The sequence below is a fragment of the Pristis pectinata genome, chromosome 16 (genome assembly GCF_009764475.1).
Source record: "Pristis pectinata isolate sPriPec2 chromosome 16, sPriPec2.1.pri, whole genome shotgun sequence".
Lineage (NCBI taxonomy): Eukaryota > Metazoa > Chordata > Chondrichthyes > Rhinopristiformes > Pristidae > Pristis > Pristis pectinata.
This window is the reverse complement of record NC_067420.1, coordinates 43,090,822-43,115,784: the sequence shown is the minus strand read 5'-3', so window position 1 is coordinate 43,115,784 and position 24,963 is coordinate 43,090,822. Positions and strand designations below refer to the sequence as shown.

At 45.5% G+C, this 24,963-nt stretch overlaps 1 protein-coding gene across 1 annotated transcript in view; it reads right to left on the bottom strand.

Moving 5' to 3' along the window:
* The window catches only part of rspo4 (R-spondin 4), a 40,049-nt gene extending 15,445 nt beyond the window's left edge, over positions 1–24,604 (bottom strand). The window contains exons 1-3 of the mRNA XM_052031685.1: positions 24,400–24,604; positions 6,343–6,522; positions 1,506–1,649 (exon numbers count right to left, since the gene is read on the bottom strand). Of these exons, the coding sequence (XP_051887645.1) occupies positions 1,506–1,649; positions 6,343–6,522; positions 24,400–24,604 (529 nt within the window). The remainder of the gene's footprint in view (positions 1–1,505; positions 1,650–6,342; positions 6,523–24,399) is intronic.
* Between the last annotated feature and the right edge of the window lie 359 nt (positions 24,605–24,963).

The window sequence follows — 24,963 nt, the reverse complement described above, 5'->3', positions numbered from 1 at the left end:
GCTTTTTAATCTCTGGTCAGTTCTGATAGAACCTTATCTTTCCTGTCTCCACATGGGCTAACTGAGCAGCTGGAAAAGCCCAGCACTTTCCTTTATTTCAGGTTTCCAGCATCCATAGAACCATAGAACAATACAGCACAATACAGGCCCTTCGGCCCACCATGTTGTGCTAACCATGCCTAAGACTATCTAACCCCTTCCTCCCACATATCCCTCTACCTTAAATTCCTCCATATGCTTATCTAACAATCTCTTGAACTTGACCAACGTATCAGCCTCCACCACCACCCCAGGCAGCGCATTCCATGCACCAACCACTCTGGGTGGAAAACCTCCCTCTGACGTCTCCCCTGAACATCCCACCCATTACCTTAAAGCCATGCCCTCTTGTATTGAGCATTGGTGCCCTGGGAAAGAGGCGCTGGCTGTCCACTCTATCTATTCCTCTTAGTATCTTGTACACCTCTATCATATCTCCCCTCATCCTCCTTCTCTCCAATGAGTAAAGCCCTAGCTCCTTTAGTCTCTCCACATAATCCACACCCTCTAAGCCCTTTGATTTTTTTGTCTGTTTTCTCTCCCTCCGGTTGTTCCTCTACTCCAGACAGATTGGCTGCCACAACAAGCTTTCTTCACCCACTCTCAGTCAACACCAGTCCACACCATCTACTTTCTCTTAGTCTCCATCTATCTCAGATATTTCTTTTGTTCTTCCCGCCCTTCCTCTGTTTTCCCAATGTTCCCAGTTGTGATGGAAGCCCATTGACCTGAAACATTAAGTCTCTCTCCGTCTCCATGGACGTTGTCTGACCTGCTAATTGTTTCCTGCATTTTCTGATGTTACTTCATATTTACAGCATCTGCAGTATTTTATCCTTCAGTCGTCCCACAACCTGTGCATCACCTCACCTACAGCAGAAGATTGGCAACAATTTCTAAATGCAGGTGACCCCTGCATTACAGGCACTCAGGTAACAGAAATTCGCCCTTACAGGATTCACAAATCACTGCCCAAAAAACTTGAGATACAAAATAAAATTCAGTCTTACAGAATCTATGTGAAAAAAGTAAATAAGAACAAAATTTATTCTTTTTTAACTCATGTTTCACTCACAAACTATCACACCTTCAGTCCCACTGAAGCAATGTTACAGGTGACCTCCACATTACAGCAGATCAGTTAACAGAAATTCACCCTTATGGAATTCACAAATCCGTCCCAAAATTTTTGACACAGGGAATAAAAATTTACTCATGGAATTTACGTGGAAAGAAAAAAATAAACACAAAGTTTATTTCCTTTTCTTGACACATGCACAGTTGATGTGGCTTTGCATTACAGAAAATCACAATACTGACCATTTGGGGTTTGCCTGCATTTCCTTTACATGCATTTTGCAATTATAGTGCACCGTGGATCTGATGTTCCAGACTGTGAGACTTTATTCTGTAATGGAACAGTCACACCACATCAGCATTAAGAGGATGAAGGGTGAATGACATACCCACACATTCCATCAGTCGGACCTGTGGAGCTGACCCTTTTGGACAGGCCGTGTAACATTTGCCCTTCAGCAGGTAGTGGTCGGGACTACACTTGATGCAGAACTCTCGGCTGAAGCAGGTTTCACAATTCGTGGCCTTGCATCCTAGCAGAACGAGAAAATGGAGAATAAACCTTTTACTCTGGAATTGAAATTGGTATTGGTTTATTATTGTCACATGTACCAAGATACAGTGAAAAACTTTGGTTTGTGTGCCATCCAGATAGATCATTCCATACGCAAGTACATCGAGGTAGTAAAATGGAAAACAGAATGCAGAATATAATGTTACAGTTACAGAGAAAGTACAGTGCAGGTCGACAAATAAGGTGCAAGGGCCACGATGAGGTAAGTTAGGAGTCTTTTAGTGTGTGAGAGGTCCGTTCAAGAGTATGATAACAGCGGGTTAGAAGCTGTCCTTGAGCCTGGTGGTTCAAGTCTCCCACACTGCTCGGCACCTTACAGAAGGTATCAAGGTGTTCAGGAGTAGGTGTGAAAATGAGGGTTGATAAACATCAGGAAAGCTTGGGAAGGCTAGAGCTCTTTAGAAAGGGAAAGATGAGGGTTGATATGATAGGGGCTTTAAAATTAAGACTGGCTTTGATACGTTAGATGTAGAGAAGGTGCTTCTGTTTGGGGAAGGGTTCCAGACCAGGGTCCATTAGTTGCCAAGTGCTGCTGAAATCTCCTCCAACATTTGGTCCCAGTGACATGAATGGAGACAAACATTGGAAAGGACCACACCAGGAGACCAAATCCCTCCCATTTGTTCAGGACAACAACCTAAGATGAATTGCTAGTCCTTGGATAATCAAGCTCTTAGTCCACCTCTGTTTCCCTCAAAGAGCCAGAAGCAACAAATTTCAGCATTGATTTTCATAGTAAGACAAATTTAACATACTGTAGTTTGAGAGTTGAATTCCTTCCCTAACTTCAATGGAACCAAATTTCAGAAGTGGAGTTGAGAGACAGAGGGAGATGATCAAGAATCCCTGTTATTGGAACTGATTCCCTAAGCACAGCACTAACTAAGCTCTGGAATGCAGGGCTAAGCATGGAGAATGCACTTCAACCACAGGGATTCCCCAATCTCCTCCTCCCTCTGCCTCTCCTTTTCAAGAAACATTGTGGTCCTTTATGTCTGTAAGCTGGTATCAACAGCATGACATTGAGAGGTGATGTCTGTGTGGTGGCACCTCACACAGTGAGCTGACTCTGTCGGGATCCCTGGATTGTTTCAGTTAGGAAGGGGTGACAGAGCCAGATCCCACAGCTGGTCAGGGGTGGCACATTACTCAAACCACCAATGCAACCCCAGTTAAAATAACATCTGGTAATCACTTCATCAAAGCTTGTCAATCTGAGTGGCTGGATCAGAGCTGAGCAGCCATTACTGGACAGGTCTTTACTATTAATCCATCTGACCTTCCCAGGGTCCTCACCACCTCCAGCCACATCTACCTTCGCCCCTGTAGTTAGTGGCTGAGATTCTAAGCTTGTCCCTGATTCACTGCCCTTCTTGGCACTTCTCTGGCTTTTCATTCCTTGCACTGGAAAGAGCAAAGAGTTGAAATAGTTCCTTAAGTGAAAAAGTGGCCTTAATTGGCTGCAGTTTGGAAGGAAAACAACTTTTTAAACAGTGAAGCCTCTCACCAAATCCCACTCCCTTAAGATCTCTCCAACCACAGCCCTGAGCCAATCATACTAAATGAGGAGGTTCCAGAGGGATAAGTATGTCTTCATTTCACATTTTAATCCCTATGCCCCAGGGTTGCCTCTTGTGTGGTTACAAAGCAACAGTAGGAGCAACCCAGAGCAGAGATAAAGCCCATCTTGTTCACAAAATTGTGATCTCAATCAATTTCTGCCTCCCTTTTTCATAAGTGCAGTGTTGGACACTGAGTGGAATCACTGACTCCACTCCCATTTCCAAGTTGGGTCAGGTGTAGACAATGGGGGCTTGGTCAGGCCAAAGTCACAAACCCTGAACTGCTCATCAGCAAAATGATCTCAAAGGCCAAGTTTCCATTTACCCCCAGCAGTTATATCACCAGAATCACCCAAAGGCTGGGGTTTCAAACTGGATTAAGGCAAGAATGTTGGAAGAGCTTGGCAGGTCAGGCAGCATCCGTGGGGAGAGAAACTGCTGATGGTTCTGTTCAAGGACCCTTCATCAGAACCAGAAAAGTGAGAAGACAAGTGTGTTACACTGCAGAGAGGGTGAAGGCTGAGACAGAGGGAATGTCTGTGATAAGGTGCAGACCAACACTTGTCTGCAATTACTTAAAAAACAGGCAGTTGGAGACAGAACAGAAAAATGAAATAAATTGAAAGAGGAAAAATGTAAACCTGTCAGTGGAGAGAATTACAAAGGATTTTCTCAAGTTGTTAGATTCCATATTCAGCCCCAATGACTGTAACATCCCCAGACGAGTAGTTGTTACCTTGACAACTGTGCTCTGCATCCTGTCATAGACATTCCCTTTGCTTGGTGCACTTCCTCCTCTGGGCACCTTTAATAACCTTGTCTTTGTATTTCTCCTGTGCTGATAAATGTACCTTGACCCGAAATATTAACTCTGCTTTTCACCGCTCACCCTAAATCTATGTCCCGTTGCAGAATCTTGACCTGAAACATTGGCCATCCCTCTGCCTCCACAGATGCTGCCTGACCTGCAGAGTTCCTTCAGCAGCCTGTTTTTTGCTCTAAATCTATGCCCTCTAGTTTTATCCACCTCTGATATGGGGAAAGGTTTCTTGCAGCTTATCTTATCAATACCCCTCTACCTTGTCCCCTCTTAACCCGCTCCACTCCAGAGAGAACAGACCCAGTCTCTCCTCATAATTGAAACACTCCATCCCAGGCAACATCCTGGTGAATCTCCTCTGCCCCATCCAATGCCATCACATCCTTCTTATAGTGTGGTGACCAGAACTGCATGCTCTAGCTGAGGTCTGGCCAATGTTTTATAAAGTTGGAGCATAACCTCCTTGCTCTTGTATTCAATGCCCTGACTAATGAAGGCCAGTATCCTACTTGCCTTCTTAACCATGTTACCTACTCATTTTGCCACCTTCAAGGATCTTTGTCCCTATTGGTAGTGAAGGTTGTGGGTTTTGGGAGGTGCTGTCGGAGCAGCCTGGGTGAGTAACTACAGGACATTTTGTTGACGGTACTCACTGCAGCCACTGCGTGCTGGTGGTGGAAGGAGTGAATATCTAGGATGGTTGATGGGTTGCCAAAGATTTTTTGCATAGGTTTACATTATACTTTGGCAATGGAAATATGCTAACCAGTCTGACAGGTCCACATAAGGCCCCTCCCACCTCTTCATCCCACCTTTTCTTCATAGTCTAATATTCCTTTCCCCCTTGAGCTATTATCCAAGTCCCCCTTAAATGCAACGAACTCAGTCGCCTCAGCCACTCCACTGATAGTGAGTTCCACATTCTTGCTTTTCTCTGGGCTTCTCCTGAATTCACGACTGGATTTATGAATGAGAAGCTTACATCCTGAATCGTACCTGCCCTAGCCCACACCTTGAGACTGCTCCTTGTGGCCTGACCATCCATCTGTGGATGTGCAACTCCCAAACGCCTTGCAGCTGGACTTGTCCCTGAAAGTGGAGCTTTCTGTGAGTGGTGTCCAGGCTTCAGGTAGTAGAACCTGAGGCCCTGACCCGAGACTGCCCTGATCTTCTCAATGGATGAGCAGAGACATTTCAAGACAGTTGAAAAAGAGGTAAATAATTTTCATAAAATTAAAACTTGTTACATAATAATATAAATATATTATATAATATATATTATATAAATATAATAAGTTCCTGCAAAAACACATTCATAATTAAAATATTAACATTAAAATAAAACCAACTACGCTGCTCTAACCCAGTGGGTGACCCCATTCCAATGGAAAGGAGTGAGCTGGTTATACCGGCTATACAAAGCTAAGGAGAATCCAAAACCATTCCTGAACTTAGTGACGGATCGAGGGGTGCAGCACAAGGCAGATCTGCCCTCCAGTGGTTCCACACCATCAGGCTGCTGTGCACTGGTATGGACGCCACCAGCAGGGCAACTGCTAGGAACACCTCACCAACAGATCTCTCCACACCACTGGGAAAATTAATTATGATTCCACACATTGTTGTGGCTTCTTGTTCTATTCTTCCCGCAGATAGAAACCCATCCTCGTCACTTGTGTTAAACAATGGTCCTGTGGAGCTGAATGTTGAAAGTGGAGTGAAGGGGGCTGTGTTACCAAACCTGTGTGTTTGGAAATGTGACCCAGCATAAACACAGCCCTGCACACCCTAATAAACTCACTCAAAGTCTTAAATGCTTCCATAGATACTTTGCAGTCTTTCTCTTCCTGGAGAAATGACTCCCACCCTGTTCAATGTTTCCTAACGTGCAAGATTTTTTTTAGCAGTATTGATACCATAAAACATCTTGAGGCATTTCAGGGAAGTGATTATCCAACAGAATTTGACACTGGGACACATAAGGAGATATTTAGGACAGGTGGGCCAAAGGTTATTAAGAAATTTTCAAGGGAGGAGGGAATGGTGGAGGGGGTTTTAGGGAGGCTCTGGCAGCTGAAGACCTGGCTGTCAGTGGTGGAGTGGCTAATATCACAGAGGGATGTTGGGATTGGAGGAGGGAAGAGATCTGGGAGGAACTTCCAAAGATGGGAGGTGTCCTGGATGGGAATTTTAAATTCAAGGAGCAGCCAGAGGGAAATCCAAGGATTTCTGGTTTCTGTCAGATTGTCAGCACAGGAGCATCCACTTACTCAGGCAGCGGTTGGCATCTTTACCCCTCAGGCTGTAGTGACCCACGGGGCAGACGTGCACGCACTCCCCATGCTGCCGGATTCCCTCTCTTTTGATCAGGAGGAAGAGTCGGTGTTGGCAGCTCAGGCAACCGTTGTCCACAGAGCAGTCCTGGCAACTCCTGCACTTCTGGAGCAAGCCTGTGGAGACAGGGAAGGGGGCAGAGCAAGGGTGAGGACAGGTGGGATCTCTGCAGGGCCCACAGAGGCAGAGCTGGGCCAAGGCTGCGATTCCCCTGGCTCGGTGGCCTCCCTGGTCAAAGCACTTTGAGAAAATCCCACAGGTGCACGGAATGAATATACCTACCAGTCAGGAGCTTTACAGATAAGTGTGCAGTAGGCAGCTGCATTCCACACATGTGCACAAATGCATTGTAAACAGGCGCAATGTGAACAGGTTTGTCATAAAGTTACACCTCAAACAAGTCAGCGGGTTCAGTGTACCGTGTCCAGTGGCAGGCACGGTAGTATAGCGGTTAGCGTAATGCTTTACAGTGCCAGCGACCCGGGTTCAATTCCGGCCGCTGTCTGTAAGGAGTTTGTACGTTCTCCCCGTGTCTGCGTGGGTTTCCTCCAGGTGCTCCGGTTTCCTCCCACATTCCAAAAAGACATACAGGTTAGGAAGTTGTGGGCATGTTATGTTGGCTCTGGAAGTGTGGCGACACTTGCGGGCTGCCCCAGAACACTCTACGCAAAAGATGCATTTCACTGTTTGTTTCGATGTACATGTGACTAATAAAGAGATCTATCTATCTACATGGGTGTACGGTAAACATTGCACTTTGAACAAGTGCACAGTAAACAGGTCGACGTTAAACTGGAGGCTGTAAACAAGTGCATCATAAATCAACTGTATGTGTGCATAGGAAACATGTCAACAGATACACAGTGAACAGGCACAGAGTAAAGTGAAGCACAAAAAACAGGGCACAGTAAAAAGGCCACAATAAACAGGGGCACTTTAAACAGGGGCACAACATGTAGATATACTATAACCTGTCAACTGTGGATTGTTGAACCAACATGCAGCAGATTAATTGTAAACACTGCAGTCTGCACAGTAAAAGGGAGCTGAGAATATGTATACAGTAACCAGCTGCATCACAACAGGTGAACTACAGATGTGTGCAGAATGAATATGTGCACAGGTAAACAAGTACACTGAACAACTGCACAGATGCAGAGTAAATGGGAACACAGCAAATAGGTGTAAATAGGTGCACAGTAAACAGAATAGAGGTGCACTGTGAATTAATGCGTAACAAACAAATGTATAAGGTGTAGAATTAACAGATACAGGTGAACTGTGGATGAATGCAGAGTAAACATGTGCATAGTAAATAGGTGCACGATAAACAGGTTCACTGTGAGCTGCAGACACAAGAGAGACTGCGGATGGTGGAAATCTGCAGCAACACACAAAGGAGCTGGAGAAACTCAGCAGATCGGGCAGCATCTATGGAGGGAATTCTGCAATTCCCCAGGCCTTCCCCTCACCTTCTTATACTGGCTATATCCCCTCTTTCTTTCCTCCTGATGAAGGGTCCCGACCTGAAACATCGACTGTACGTTTCCCTCCATAGATGCTGCCTGACCTGCTGAGTTCCTCCAGCATTTTGTGTGTGTTCACTGTGAACAGGTGCATTGCGAACCACTGTAACACTGCACAGTCAACAGGTACACGGCAACTACTATCAACAGGGCACAGGTACACTGTGAACTAATGCATAATAAACAAGTGTATAAGCTGCAGAGTAAACAGGTGCATCATAACTATGCACACTGTGAACTGATCACTGCAAGCACATGTAGCTGGTGTACAGATGTTCACTGGAACAGGTACACAGTAAACATGCACTGTGAACTAATGCATGGTTAACACACGTAACTGATGCACAGTGAACGGGTCCACCACGAACAAGTACACTGTGAATAAGTGTAACAGATGTATGATAAACAGGCGCGCAGAAAGCAGATGTCAGGTTAACAGATGTAGCAGGCTCGTGGTAAACAGGTGTAAATGGATGCAGAGTCAACAAATGTAACAGGTGCATAATAAATCAGTGCAGCATAACCAGGTACAAGGCCAACTGGTGAACTAGGAATGTGCAGCTGGAATACAAGAAATAGGTGCACAGAAACAGTTGTCAGTAGTTGCCCTGTAAACAGGTGCACTTTCAGTTGGAGAACTTTGCAATATTATAAGCAGGTGCACAGTTAACAGGTGTTGAACAAACAGGTTCACTCTAAATAGGTGCACCTTAACCATGTGTATAGAAACCAAGTGCATCATTGTGTATAGTTTCATCGTGACCAGCTGCAGTGTGTATGGGAGCACCATGAATAGCTGTACTATACAGGTGCATCATGGCCAGCTGCGCCATAAGTGAGAGCACTGTGAACAGCTGTATATACACAGGTGCAGCAGAAACAGCCATTTCAGAGAGAACTGCTGGCCAGGGTGCTATCATCTACGTCTAATGACTAGATCAGAGGGAGAGCATTTATCCTAGAAATTAATCCCAGATGAAGCCACACATGTTGCAAATGCCTTTCCCGGAATGGAGTTGGTTTACATAGAGAGATTATTTACCAGGAATAACTGTTCTCCACCCAGAACATGACAATTTATCTGTCCATAATGAGAAGAACAGACTAGCCCAGCAATCAGCTGGGAATCTGCTCCAGAATGGAGTCTCATGGCGGTAAATTGTAAATTTATTTTATTCAAAATGTAAATATTTAAATTTAATTTTACAATTTAAATTCAAAATAATTACGGCAGTAAAGTCCTTGAATGATATTCCCTCTGCTTCCCAATTGCTTGGAAGTGTCTGTGTAGTGGCATTGTCATCAGCACACACTTGTTTATATCTGTGGGTGTTATCACAAGGACTCTGCTTAAATCAAAGCATGAACTATTCATTGGAGGCTGTGCCATGCCATTGCAATTGTGTTAAGCTGATAGCTGATAGAGGGATGTAAGGTCATGAGGGGCATAGACAGGGTGAAAGCATGTAGTCTTTTTCCCAGGGGGGGAGGTTTACTCCTAGGAACTTGAAGCTCTCAACCCCACCCCCTTTTCATTTTTTCCTCCCTATTTCAACTGAAAAACTGTAACCAGGAATGTTAAGTAGCTATTTTTGACCTTCCTCAATTCATGCTTCAATAAAGTGCCATACCTCCACATTCGTATTGTGCCTTCAGCTCATCTCCTATGTTCAGCAAACTTGCAATTAGTACAAAAGCGATAGAGGATAGGTTATGGGGGTTTAAAGAATTAAACTGATGTCTTCATTGTCAATAACAATGTCACCAACAACATAGACATCATCATCATCATCAATGACATCATCTGCATCACCAGTGACATCATCATCATTGATATCACCATCAGTGATAATCTCATCATCATTGATTTTATCATCACCATCATACTGATATTGTGCCGTTAATGTGGAGAAATTTTCCAAAGTTTTCCAATGGGAGCAAATTCAGACAAATTGATTCAGAAGGAAGGAAATTATATTTGACAAGTAATAAAGTACCGGCTCTGAAGGGAGGAGAGAGAGGTGGAACATCAGAGAGGAAAGGGGATAGAACGTCAGGCTTGTGGGGTGAAGAGGGGCAAGGATGGACAAAGAGGTAATTGTTGGAGAAATGGGTGTTACATCTGGAAGGAGAACTCGGTGAGCTGCAGATCAGGAAGGCAGCTCAACAACACCTTCTCAAGGGTAATTAGGGATGGGCAATTAAATGCTGGCTCAGCCTGCAAAGCCCATGTCCCTTGAATGAATTAAAAAAGGAGATACTATGGTCCACTGAGCACAGGGTTGAATGCAATGATTGTGTGGAAGGGAACAAGCAGAATATTTTTAGATGAACTTATCTGAAGGTGAATACGAAATACCTCAGCAGTCAGCTTGGAATGAGAGGAACATTCAACCATCTGTGGTATCTGTTCTATTCAATCTTAGGGTGTGGGCCAGTGTGGAACTGGGTCCAATGGATTGAGAAGTTCCCAGACTCTCTCCCCAGCCTATATCAGGTTGAATGGGCTTGGTTGGGACAGGTGCCAGAAGCACCCTGAGCTGAGGTAACCTTCTCACCAAAGAATGTCTGAGGCTGCTTATGGAAAATGGAACAAGGGTTAACACCCCAAAAGGCAGAAGGAAGGTGCATTTCTATAACTCCTCAGCACGTCCCAAAAACAAATTAAAAATCCATGGAGCATTTTTTGAAATGTGATGAAGATGAAAGAGCAACTTAGTTGCACAATAAAGGTTTCCATAGTCGACAAAATAGTAGGAGTAAGCCATAGCAATGAGATGGAGCCTGATACTCAGTGTCCTAAGATCTATCAGTCTCAGCCTGGAATATACTCAATATCTGAGCATTCTCACTCTCTGGGGAAAAGGCTTCCAAAGATTTGCAGCAACTCAGTGAAGAAATTTAGTCATCGTCTTAGAGCACAGAAACAGGCCTTTCAGCCCAACTGGTCCATGCTGACCAAGTTTCCCATCCAAGCTAGTCCTACTTGCCCACGTTTGGCCCATATCCCTCCAAATCTTTCCTATCTCTGTATCTTTCTAAGTGCATTTTAAATGTTGTTATTGTACCTGCCTCAACCACTTCCTCTGGCAGCTCGTTCCATATACATACCACCCCCTTCAGTTATAAGTAGCTGACTCCTTACCCAGACACTGCTCCTCTTAAGTTCTAGACTCTCCAGCCTGAGGAAGCAGCCTCTCACTCCATTGGGAGTTATGGCTCAATATAGGATGGGTTTTTGCCAAACCCCTAGGCAAGACTTCGGAAGAGTCTTCTCAGAGGAGCAAGAACTTTTCAGAAGTTCAGTCACTTTGTAGGAGTTAATAGCTCTTGACATCAATGCCTGTTCCTCTTCTCGTGGGAGCAAGAGTAACGAATGATACTTCACCTCTTGTTGTTAACACTGCCATTTCTTAAAGTTTAACTGGCTTTCAGCCACTGTTTTCAGTTTAAGAAGCTTTGCTGAGCCAAGGAGTGTTAGTTGTGGTTCAAGGGGTCTGAAGGTTGTTGGCTCAAGACCCACTCTATAGATTTAAGCACGACAATACATTTCCATGCATGGATGAGGGAATAATGTGAAATTTTATGACAGTGTAGAGTAGGATCTTGTAGGAGTAACGTGTACAATTTAGTTGTTGTGTTCGGCCTTCGTTATAAATCATTGTTGTTCTTTGATAGCCATTACGTCCGACTGTATGGTTGGCACAACATACAGGAGACATTACCCGCACAACAGTTGCTGATGCATTACTGTCGGAGCCCTGTACTGTCAGTGGTTCTGTCCACAAAATGTTAAACTGAGGCCCTACACATTGTCTCTCAGGGATGTGAAGAGCGGGTGAATTTTGGCCAATAATATCCCTTCCTTAACATTATTAAGAAACAAATTACTGATTAGTCTTTGTAGACATCCTGAAAGGGATGTTATAGGAATGCAATCGTGTAAACAAGAAACGTGGGAAATGCTCATATTCACATATCTGACAACATAGGAGGCCATTCAGCCCATCAAGTCAATAGCAGCTCCCAGAGTGATCCCCATTTCTTTCCCTGTAGGCTGTTCTCTCTCACATGCCCATCAACTCGCTTTGATTCTCTTGCCACTCACCTGTATCAGGTGTAATTTACAGTGGAAAATTAATCCCACCAACCAGCACAACTTTGGGATGTAGGAGGAAACCGGAGCACCCAGGGGAAGCCCACACAGAAGAAAACCACCATGTCTCCCTGGTCTGCCAACATAGATGGAGGCAGAAGCAGAGTTAATATTTCAGATCAATGACCTTTCACCAGAAGCATTAACTCTGTGTCTCTCCCCACAGCTGCTGCCTAGCCTGCTGAGTATTTCCAGCATTTTCTGTTTTTATCTCAGATTCCAGTATCTGCTAGGTTTTGTTTGCCTATAGAGGTACAAGCCATTATTTCAGGTTTATGCACACTTGCAATCACAAAATACAGTCTGAAATTGTCCCTCCAGCCTCCCATCCACCTCCCTTCTTTGGCTCTTACTCACTATCTTCAAAAGACCCATCATAGCCTAGATCCCTGTCCAACTGTGATTAATCTAGCAGTAAACAATGGACAGAAATCAGGAGCAGGGGTAGGCCATAGAGTCTCCCAAACATGCGGACCTGATCTTGGCCTCTCTTCCACTTTCCTGTCTGGTCCTCCTGATTCCCTAAAGTCTGAACATCCTGAATATATTCAAAGTCTCAGCCTCCACAACTCTCTGGAGAAAAGAATTACATGGATTCATAAATCTTTGAGAGAAGAAAATCCTCCTCATCTCAAAATTAGATGGGCAACATCTTTTCCCAAGAGCATGCCACCTCGTTCTAGATTCAGCCACCAGAGAAAAGAGTTCCAACCTTGCCCAGCCCCTCACAGTCCTAGATATTTCAATGAGATTTTTCCAAGTTCACAGTGTTTATCCAATCTGCTTAATTTTTCCTTGTAAGGTCTAGAATTGCTCTAGTACTTAAAACAGTCACCAAATTATGACTGAGCTGTACTGGGTGCACTCTGTCCATCAAGGTTTGTGTAACAAACCATGATTGCAAGTACCTAGGACAACCTAAAGAATGTCCATCCTTAACTTACTGTCTTACCGGGTCAAATCTGATCAAATCATGTAGATGCCACAGCCAAGAAAGCTCATCAGTGCCTCTACTTCCTCAGGAGGCTAAAGAAATTTGGTTTGTCCCCTTTGACTCTCACCAACTTTTACCGATGCCCCATAGAAAGCATCCTATCTGGATGTATCACGGCTTGGTATGGCAACTGCTCTGCCCAGGACCGCAAGAAGCTGCAGAGAGTTGTGGACACAGCCCAGAGCATCACGGACACCAGCCTCCCCTCCTTGGATTCTGTCTTTACCTCTCGTTGTCTTGGTGAAGCAGCCAGCATAATCAAAGACCCCACCCACCTGGGACATTCTCTCTTCTCTCCTCTTCCATCAGGTAGAAGATACAGGAGCCTGAGGGCATGTACCACCAGACTTAAGGACAGCTTCTACCCCACTGTGATAAGACTATTGAACAGTTCCTTTATACAATGAGATGGACTATGACCTCACGATCTACCTTGTTGTAACCTTGCACCTTATTGCACTGCACTTTCTCTGTAGCTGTGACACTTTACTCTGTACTGTTATTGTTTTTACCTGTGCTACATCAATGCACTCTGTACTGACTCAATGTAACTGCACTGTGTAATGAATTGACCTGTACGATCAGTATGCAAGACAAGTTTTTCACTGTACCTCAGTACAAGTGACAACAATAAACCAATACCAATAACCGCTGGTAATTGAAACCAGTGCCAGTAAATTGGATCTCTAACAAATAATTACAACTTGCTCCTTGTAAATACTTGGCTCACTCCTTTCTAAAGAACTGATGCAGCCATTGGGATCCTTGTAATAAAACAAAATAACTGATGAGGAACACAATGAGTAGGTAAACTAGATTCTGCTTTACAGAAAGAGATGTTTCAAAGATGTTTTTTTATTGCCCAAACCAAAAGGTTTAAAGAAGGTTGCAGTCTGAGAGGGCTGGATAAACATCTCAAAAGACTAAAGAAATAAATTGCTTCTGAAAGAAGACTTCCAAACTGGGGATGTGTTTTCAAAGACCAGCCTTTCAGACATCCAGCTCCTCAATGCAGAATTTGGTGGATGAACTGTGTGTTAGAACTAACATCTGGAGAGATAAAAGGGAGGGTCAGGTAATTAGAAGGAAGGGAACCACAGGCAAATAATTAATGCACTGATGGGCTGGAGTAAAATGACCATTCTTGGAGGGAGGCAGGGGAGAAGACCTCGAGATCCTGTGAATGTTCCCAAAGATATTAAGCTCACCAGCTCCCCGAAGGACTGAAGATTGAGCTTAATTTTTTTTGGCTTGGTGGTGAGTCAGTAACACTCTCCCTTTGAGTCAGGTTGTAGGTTCAAGTCCTACCTCAAAGTCGTATCTGAGCAAACAAACTAAGAATGACTCTCCAATACAACCCTGAGGGAATGCAAATTAAGGTCCTCACTGCTCCCTACGATGGACATAAAAGACACTATGGTGCTATTTCAAAGAAGACCAGAGAAATTGGTCCTGGTTTATTCCTGCAACAACACTACTAAAATGTTGCTCTACTCTCTGGTCACTCTCACACTGCTGTTCATACATTACAGCAGTAAGGACAGTTCATTAGCTGCAGGTCGGTGAAAAGTGCTGAAGAAATTCTTCTATGCTCAAACTACCTTGTTCCTGCAATTCCGTTGGCTAATAGCTCAAGAACGCTGCGTACTCATTAAACATTTACTACTACTTTGTGACTGATCAGATATCTTAAAGAACAGTTTTGTCTGCCTATTCCTTCTTTAATGACTTTGGCAAGAGCAGGTAATTCATCCACACCAGTAAATACTGTGCTGCCTCAAGCTGAGCTGGTTTATATCATTGAGTTTCTGACATAATTTGGGCCAGTGAATCGGTTCAATCAAGCCAAGTTTTGGACAGACAACAAAATGTGGATAAGGGCAGTAACCCATTTGTTGATTAAGAGTTAAGATAAGAGTATTAAAGAATTGTGGCAGTTTTATTTAAGTATTTCTTACCAGAGTTTATGGATTGCTACACCCAGCTCACTCTTGTCAGCCAAAACTCTCAGCCACCAATTGTCACTGTTAACTTTTTAACATATTAAAGGTGCAAGTTATAACAAGTTCATCATGATAAAGTTACAGCTTCTTGTACAGTTTGGCAAGATATATGTCCACCCATGTTCTCGCAGAGTCTAATGTGCAAATATTAAAGAGTCAAAGAGTTAAAATGTCCGTCCTGTAAAGGACTAGGCAGGAGAAGCAATGAGGTGTGCAATGTGTGGTCACTACTTTGCCCTCCCTGCAGGCATTCAGGTCATTTGGGGGTGTCCAGTCAGATGGTGAAGAAGGAACACAAAGATTGGCTTCTAGTCACTGAGTGTCATGACATCTTGATTCTATTTATAAACATTTCTTGTGAGATTGGGAACACATTCTAAATTTACAATTTTACTAAAACCAAGGACCAGAACACACCAGCACTTGACATTCTGTAACTGTTCAATGTTAAAGAAAGGTACATTTCTACGGCATTTTACACACCTCAGAAGTTTCCCAGCCAATGAAGTATTGCTGAAGTGTTGTCAGCGCCGTCATTGGCTGTAAAGATTACTGATTCACCTTGAGGATGTGAAAGGTGCTTTCTAAATGCATCTTCCCTTGCTTTATTCATTCCCTCTTTATCCCCAGACTCGATTATTCCAATGGTCTCCTGGCAAGCCTCCCATTTTCCACCTTTCAGAAATCTGATCCAAAACTCTACTGCCTAGGTCCCACATCATAAGAAGCCCCATTCATCCCATCAGTTTTATACATGTTGAAGTAAATTGGTTCTCTCTGGTAACGCATTAATTTTTTTTTGTCCTCATCCAGTTTTCCAATCTCTCCATGACTTTCCACATTCCTACCTCTGGATCTCTTCCAGCCCCACAACCCTTCCTTCTTGGTCTCTTATACATTCCTGATTTCAATTACCATACTGTTGGCAAACATGCCTTCAGATGTCTGGACAATAGGTCCTGGAATTCCCTCGCTAAACCTCTCTCTCCTCTAAGATATTCCTCTCTGACCACGCATTCTGAATTCATATCTGACGGTGTTGCTCAGTGTCAAAATTTATTAGATTTTAGGTGGTCAAATGAAAAACCTAACTCAAATGTTATTTCCCTTTCTTTCTTCCATTTGTAAGCACACATATAACTGCAAACATACAAATGCACATACATGTTTCCCTTCTCTTTGCATTGTAGTTACACTTTGGCATGCAATTTACTCAATAGCCACTTGCAAAGTAAATATCTGTGGTGATCAAACTGTTCTCTATTTAACACCGCTCTGTTGAGAAACAAGCTGCTGCCAAGAGAGAGCTCACTCTGGGCGTGCTCACTCACATAATCCTCTCCTTGTGATTGTTTATCATCTGAATCTCACTCCGCTATCAGTTTTAAGCTTACCGCATCCCTTCTGAGATATAGGACCCAAAATTGAACACACTACTCCAGATGGGATCTGTGCACAATAACCCAACAACAGCTTGACATCCTGTAGAAAATCAGCACCACCTCCCTGCTTTGTATTCTGTCCATAAGGTGTCTTCATTTCTAAAGTCTAGATCACTTATTGAGATGGTAAATAAGAACAGACCTGGTGGAACATCTCGCCACATCGTTCCCGTCTGACTCTGCTTTCTAATCTCCAAACCATTCTCCACCCACGTGGCCTTAATTTCATGGGCAATCAGCTTTGTCTTAAGTTTCTGTTGAGTATATTGAAGACAGAGATCAATGGATTTTTGGACACTATTGGACATGAGGTATGTTGAACGAAATGGGGATCAGGTGGGAAAGTAGAATTGAAATGGATGATCACCCATGGATTTCTTGACTAAAACAGCAGGATTCAGGGGCCATATACCTCACCCTGATCCTTTTGTTTTAATGTTCTTATTACATATTGAAGTCTCTGGGGTTGGACCAAATCCCATGACCTTCCAACTCAAAGGCAAGAATGCTACCCACTGTGCCATGTCTGAAACCTGACCTGTCTCTGGAAACTCAAGTGGAAGCAGCTAAGGCTTTCTGCTCCAGCAGGTTTCTCTGGGAGTTGGGTCAAATTTCCACGCTGCACCATTGAAGGAAAAGGGAGGGAGTTCCAGGCAGATCCTAGCCCTGTACAGAGCAGCTGCTCGCAGACACTGATGCTGAGAGTGCAGTGGACTGAAACAATTATACGTCGGCTTAGTAAGCAAGACGAAATCTGGGAGAAATGGTGGAATCTCGCGTTCAGAGCTGAATATAAAAGCCCAGAGACAATACACTGGAAATACACAACAGATCAGATCTTGCAGGGAAAAAGCAGAGGTCCATTCAACATGATCAGGGTATGATGGCTCTCTTTACAATATTTTTATTAAATCCATGAAAAAAATACAGAGTACATACATCAAAAAAGAAAGTAAAAATACTACTGAATACATTGTATTAAGTCGTACTTAGGATTACAATACTCCAAATCAATAATCACATATAGAAAAAATTGAAATATTTTATTACAAAAAAAAATCTACCCCCACTACCAAAACCCGAAGCTGTTGGATAGAAGAAACAGAAAGGAAAAACCTTAAAAAAACATAAGTGTCAGCCAATATCTGCATTTTAGTCTCCAAATCAGAGATTTTGAAAATAATTCAAAAAGGGTCCCCACAGGGTTTGAAAGTCTAGGTTAGATTCAAAAACTGAACAGCGAATCTTCTCTAGATTCAAGTATGACATAACATCCCGTAACCATTGAACATGCGTAGGTGGAGTAGCTTCCTTCCATTTAAGCAATACTGCTCTCCTGGCTATAAGAGAAATAAAAGCCAGAATATGTAAATCAGAAGCCTTCAAAGTTATATCTTTTTCTCCAACAATCCCAAATAAGGCAGTCAAAGGATTAAGTTTAAAATTTATTTTAAAAAGTACAGAAAAAGTATGAAAGACCTCTGTCCAATATTCTTTAAGACTCTGACACGTCCAAAGCATGTGAATTAAGGAAGCCACTCCGTTATTGCATTTATCACAGTAAGGAGATATCAGAATAAAAACGGGATATTTTATCTTTAGACAAGTGAGGTCTATGGACCACTTTAAATTGAAGGAGAGAATGACGGGCACATAATGAAGAAGTATTAACCAACTTGAAAATTTCATTCCAAGTTTCCTCAGAAATTGATATCTGCAAATATTGTTCCCAAGCGTTTTTAATTTTATCTAGCGGCACCTTACTCATTCCTAGTAATCTGTCATAAATATTAGATATTGAGCCATCCTGAAAGGGTTCCAACTTAAAAATTACATCTAATAAATTCCTATTGGGACACAAAGGAAAAGAATGTAATTGAGATGGAAGAAAATCTCTAATTTGTAAATATCTAAAAAAATGAGTTTTTGGTAAATTATACTTGGTAGACAATTATTCAAACAAAGAAAGATTTCCTCCAACAAACAGATCCTGAAAACAAGTAATACCTAATTTGTCCCACTCTTTAAAAACTACATCAGTCATAGAAGGTTTAAAAAAGTAATTAGAGAAAATGGGACTGGACAAAGAAAAACTCAATAAACCAAAATATTTTCTAAATTGTAACCAAATCCTCAAGGCATGTTTAACTACTAAATTATCTGTTAGTTTATTTAATGATAAAGGAAGTGGAGAACCAAGCAGAGAAATAATAGAAAATTTCTTAACAGAGTTAATTTCCAAAGAGACCCATACTGGACAAGCCTCTCGATTAATGTAATGTAACCAAAACGTAAGATTTCGTATATTGACTGCCCAGTAATAAAATCTAAAATTAGGTAAGGCTAATCCTCCATTCTTTTTAACCTTCTGAAGGTGAACTTTATTTAATCGAGGATGTTTATTATTCCATTTGTAAGAAGATATAATTGACTCAAGAGAGTCAAAGAAAGATTTAGGAATAAAAACAGGTAAAGCCTGAAATAGATATATAAATTTAGGTAAAATATTTATTTTAATAACATTAATTCGGCCAATGATTTAGAGAGGGGAGACCAACTTGAAAAAACCCTTTTCACATAGTGTAATAAGGTAAGAAAAATTTCTTTAAATAAATGCTTATAATTTTTAGCAATTGACACTCCTAAATAGGTAAAATGATTTCTTACAATTTTAAAAGGAATATTAATATCAAATGGTACCAAATTATTCAGAGGAAAAAATCCACTCTTGTATAAGTTCAATTTGTAGCCTGAAAAATGACTAAAGCGAGAAAGTAAAGAAAGCACAGGAGGTAAGGAGGCTTCAACATGAGATATAAAGAGTAAAAAATCATCAGCATATAGAGAAACTTTATGGTTAATACCTCTTCTGGTGATACCAAAGATATCTCTAGATTCTCGGAAAGAAATAGCTAAAGGTTCTAATGGACTCTTGACCTAGTTAATCTAGTTGTAGAAAAATGCCCATGGTGATCTCCACACATGGGCACTGACGGGTAAAACAGGTGTGTCTGGAGAGGGGCAGTGCCAGTTATAAGGAAAGGACCCCTTACATCCAGTGCTATTAGACAGTGAGGTCAAGTTCAAACAGACTCTTCTCATGCTCTTGTTGGAATCCAGTGAACCTTGCTTTTCTCCCTAGTTTCCACGTAACTGATCTCTCCCCACCAGGACATTCTCTCTTCTCTCCTCTTCCATTGGGGAGAGGATACAGGAGCCTGAGGGCACGTACCACCAGGCTTAAGGACAGCTTCTACCTCACTGTGATAAGACTATTGAACGGTTCCCTTATACAATGAGATAGACTCTGACCTCACGATCTAACTTGTTGTGACCTTGCACCTTATTGCACTGCACTTTCTCTGTAGCTGTGACACTTTACTCTGTACTGTTATTGTTTTTACCTGTACTACCTCAATGCACTCTGTACTAACTCAATGTAACTGCACTGTGTAATGAATTGACCTGTATGATCAGTATGCAAGACAATTTTTTCACTGTACCTTGGTACAAGTGACAATAATAAACCAATACCAATAAGGAAAGGACCCCTTACATCCAGTGCCATTAGACAGTGAGGTCAAGTTCAAACAGACTCTTCTCATGCTCTCGCTGGAATCTACTGAACCTTGCTTTTCTCCCTAGTTTCCATGTAACCCGTTCTCTCCCCACTGACTGTCTCTCTTCCTCAGATCTGCCACCATTATTATTGCTTCTTTTCAACCCCTCCAACCCAGTCTTTGCAGACACCAACCCAATCATGACCTGCCTGTCCTCTCCAGGGTGCTGTAACCTCCTGGATCCCCACCCAGCTTCCCCGGAACTTTGTTTAATCCTTCCTAACAGGTTTCCACTTTGCACGATGTCACTGTGGTCTGTCCCTACACGTCCTGCACCACCTGCCCCCTCCTCCTCCACACCCCCTCCACTATAGGTTGGACTGCCTGTGGCCACAGTGGTTCCAGAGAATCACCGGCAGTGGACAGACAGAGTTAACGTTAACTCTTGTTCCTCTCCCTACACATGCCCCTGACCAGCTGAGTGTATACTTTCTGTCATTTCCAGCATCTGCGGGGGGTTTTTTGTTCTGAGTTTCAATCCCTGACAAGGGCTTCTCTCCCCGTAACTGAGAGTCTGGTGCTCCCCAGACCGGTCCTTGGGGGTCCATCAACTTCACACCGCTCAGCAACACCATCTGCAAATGCAACACTTGCCTCATCGCCTCGGCTCCCTCCCTTCTCCCTAAATCCCAGGACTGTTGGTCCAACATCCAGAGCTGTTAAGGTTAGAGGAGGGAACTCGAGAGGCGACATGAGGGGCAAGTTTTTACACAGAGAGTGGTAGGTGTCTGGAATGGGTTACCAGGGGTAGCAGTGGAAGCAGACAGTTTGGTGGAGTTTAAGAGGCTTTTAGATAGAGACATGAATGGAGGGATGTGGATGATTCACAGGAGGAGGGCATTTTGTATAAGCCCCACACAACATTGTGGACTGAATGGCCTGTCCAATGCTGGACTGTTCTATGTTTGGACAGGAATTCCATCCATTTAATATTCGGAAGACGGAATTTGCCAACCACCAGCTCCATCCCTCCCCCGGTACCCGTCCCAACTTGTTCCAGAGGGTTTACAACCTCGATGTCCCTTTTCATTTGTTCCAGGATTCAGACCCTGCATCTAGACAGCCAGGCACCACTGGAACCTCTCCCAATCTCACTCTGCCCGGCATCATAGACTCATACAGCACGGCAACAGGCCCTTTGGCCCAACTCATCCGTGCTGACCAAGGTGTCTTACTGAGTTAGTTCTACTTGCCCACATTTGGCCCATATCCCTCAGAACCTTTCCTATCCATGTACCTGTCCAAGTACCTTTTAAATGTCATTGTACCTGCCTCAACCACTTCCCCTGGCAGCTCATTCCATAAACTGACCACCCCCTGCGTGAAAACGTTGCCCCTCAGATCCCCTTCAAATCTTCCCCCTTTCACCTTAAGCCCATGCCCTCTAGTTTCAGACTCCCCTACCCTGGGAGTATCGTTCACCCACCTTATCTCTGCCCCTCCTGATTTTATAAACCTCTGTAAGGTCACCCCTCAGCCTCCTTCGCTCCAGGGAAACAGTCCCAGCCTGTCCAGTCTCTTCTTGTAACTCGAGCCCTCCAGTCCCGGCAACATCCTGGCGAATCTTTTCTACGTCCTCTCAGCTTATAGCTGGGTGACCAGAGCTGCACTCCATCTTCCTTATCTGCCACTGACATTGTTGTTCACCTATCCTCACCTCTGTATTCCCCACCCCCAGCCCCCGACTCCCGCCCACAACCCGGGTAACCAAGTGCCCGAGTGCTAAAGTCCCCTTCCTTCCGAAATCCCCGGCCAGTCTCAGTAACCTCCTCCAGCCTTACAACCTTCCCGGGTGCCCGCTTTCCTCCGGTTCCAGCCTGCATTCCTAGTCACCGGCTGACCCCCGACCTCCAGAATCCCCTCCCTCGCCCTCTCTACCCCTCGGTCCTCCAGGACGATGCTTCTGAGAACCCACCTCCTGCTCACACACCCCGGAGCCACTGAACCTGGGTCAGAAGTTCTGCCCCCAATGACTCGGTTACATTCAACCCGAAGTTTATTTAAACTCCCAATTTTCCCCAAAGTTTTAATGCAGTCCCGATCGCATTCCTGGTCTACACGCCATCCCAGCGCCAGGAGCCTCCCAGCACTCGGGGATGTGCCGCTGGTCCCGGCCAGCCGCAAACACTGACCCCGTCCCAGGATGGGATGGGATACACCCTCGGCCCCTGATTCAATGCAAAGTATCCAAGAAACAGCTCCAGAATTCACCCCACACACTCCCCACCGGCACCGGGGGCAGACCACACCCCACCTCCCCAACTCCGGGGCTCAGTCTCTCTCCAGAGAGGGGAGGGGGTGAAGGGTGGACAGAGGGGCAGAGAGAGATGGAGGGAGGGAGGAGAGGAGAGAATAGAAGGGAGGGATAGGCAAAGGAGGGATGGAGTGTTGGAGAGATGGACGGAGGAGGGATAGTTTTGGAAGGAGAGACGGATGGAGGGGAAGGACAGTGCTGGAGGGAGGGAGGAATAGTGTTGGAGGGTTCAACCGATGGAGGGAAGAAGTGCTGGAGCAGGCTAACGGAGGGTGGAGTGCTGGAGGGATGGATGGAGGATTGAAGGGGTGTTGGAGGGAGTGGGAGGGAGGGAGGGAAAGTGTTGAGGGAGGGAAGGTGTTGGAGGGAGGGAGTAGGAGGGAGGGAGGGTGGGATGGTGTTGGAGGGAAGGAGGGAGGGAGGGTGTTGGAGGGTGGGATGGTGTTGGAGGGATGGAAGGTGTTGGAGGGAAGGAGGGAGGAGGGAAGGAGGGTGGGATGGTGTTGGAGGGAGGGAGGGAGGGAGGGTGTTGGAGGGAAGGAGGGAGGGAGGGTGTTGGAGGGAAGGTGTTGGAGGGAGGGAGTTGGAGGGAGGGAGGGAGGGTGGGAGGGTGTTGGAGGGAGGGAGGGTGTTTGAGGGAGGGGGAGGGAGGGAGGAGGGAGGGTGTTGGAGGGAAGTTGGAGGGAGGGAGGGATGGTGTTGGAGGATTTTGAGGGAGGGAGGGAGAGAGGAAGGGTTTTGGAGGGTGGGATGGTGTTGGAGGGAGGGAGGGTGTTGGAGGGAAGGAGGGAGGGATGGAAGGTGTTGGAGGGAGGGAGGGTGTTGGAGGGAAGGAGGGAGGGAGGGTGTTGGAGGGAGGGAGGCAGGGTGTTGGAGGGAGGGAGGGAGGGTGTTGGAGGGAGGGAGGGAGGGTGTTGGAGGGAGGGTGTTTGAGGGAAGGTGTTGGAGGGAGGGAAGGTGTTGGAGGGAGGATGGGATGGTGTTGGAGGGAGGGAGGGTGTTGGAGGGTTTTGGAGGGAGGGTTTTGGAGGGAGGGTTTTGGAGGGAGGGTTTTGGAGGGAGGGAGGGTGTTGGAGGAAGGGTTTTGGAGGGAGGGAGGGAGGGTGTTGGAGGGAGGGTTTTGGAGGGAGGGAGGGAGGGTGTTGGAGGGAGAGTTTTGGAGGGAGGGAGGGTGTTGGAGGGAGGGAGGGATGGTGTTGGAGGGAGGGATGGTGTTGGAGGGAGGGAGGGAGGGAGGGAGGGCGGGATGGTGTTGGAGGGAGGGAGGGAGGGAGGGAGGGAGGGAGGGAGGGCGGGATGGTGTTGGAGGGAGGGAGGGCGGGAGGGTGTTGGAGGGAGGGACAGACGGAGGCGCGGATGGATGAAGCGGGAAGGACTGAATGGGGCAGCGGGTCGGATGGACAAACACCAGAGCAAAGACACAACAGGAAAGCGGACACAACGGCAGATCGCGGCGGGGAAGGTGCGGAGGTGGATGAGAGCAGGTCGGGGCCACAGAGCCACCGACCTGAGACTTCAGCTCAGTGCGTCTCTCCACAGGCGCTGCCCGCCCCGCCGAGGGCCACCAGCAGTGCCTGTTTGCTTTGGACGACACCCTGAGATGGAGATGGAGAGAGAGCATGGACCCGGACGCAGGGCGGTGCAGATACCCAGACAGACAGCTGTGGGGGTGCAGGCGGGGGGTCGTTCCGCCCGGACCCTGTCGAGGTCTCAGAGCCGCAGGCACCCGTTCCCGTCCACAGCCCGGGACTGAATTTCAGGACCAGCCATTGGAGAGGAGAGTCCCACAGCGAAGGGTGGGAAGGCGCACAGGACAGGAGGTCCCGCGTGGAGAGGCGCAAGGACTCCTGCCCTTTCCTCTCGCTTCCCTGTGGGCATCTGGTGCGTGAGATTCCCCTCTCCCTGGGTCCCGTCCCACACCCGGGAAACTAGCTGGACCACCAGCCGGTGTCCCGAGATGCCCACTCTCCCTCTCTCCCCCTCTCCCCCGGGATTTACCTTTGTCCTCTGCGCCCGCTCGCTGCCAGCACCCCAGCAGGACGATCCCCAGCACTAGAGCTCTCAGATCCATGTGCGCGGCTCGGCGGAGACGGGTCGGTCTCCGGCCACTGCCTCCCTCGGAAGCCGGAGCCACTGTCCCGGGACCAGCCGCGACTCCGCTCGGTCCTGGAACTCGGCTTTGGCAGTCTGAGCCCCGTCCCATCTACACCAGGACTACCCCCATCCCCAAACTCTCCTCCAGACCGCAGCCCGAGCGTCACGGGGTTGGATTAACCCATTGGGCCCCGGGAAGACTTGCTCCATTATCCGCCTCTCCCCACCACCCCCCGCCACCCCACACACACACACTCTCCCCCTCCTCCCTCGCCAGGTCGTCTCCTCCCCTTCAACACGATTCGAGCTCTTTAATCTTGGTTCGGTTTCGCGCTTACTGAGATGTTTGGTAAATTGGTTTAATATTGTCACATATACGGAGGTAGAGTGAAAAACTTGTCTTGCGTACTGTTTGTACAGATCAATTCATTACACAGTGCATTGAGGTAGTACAAGGTAAAAACAATA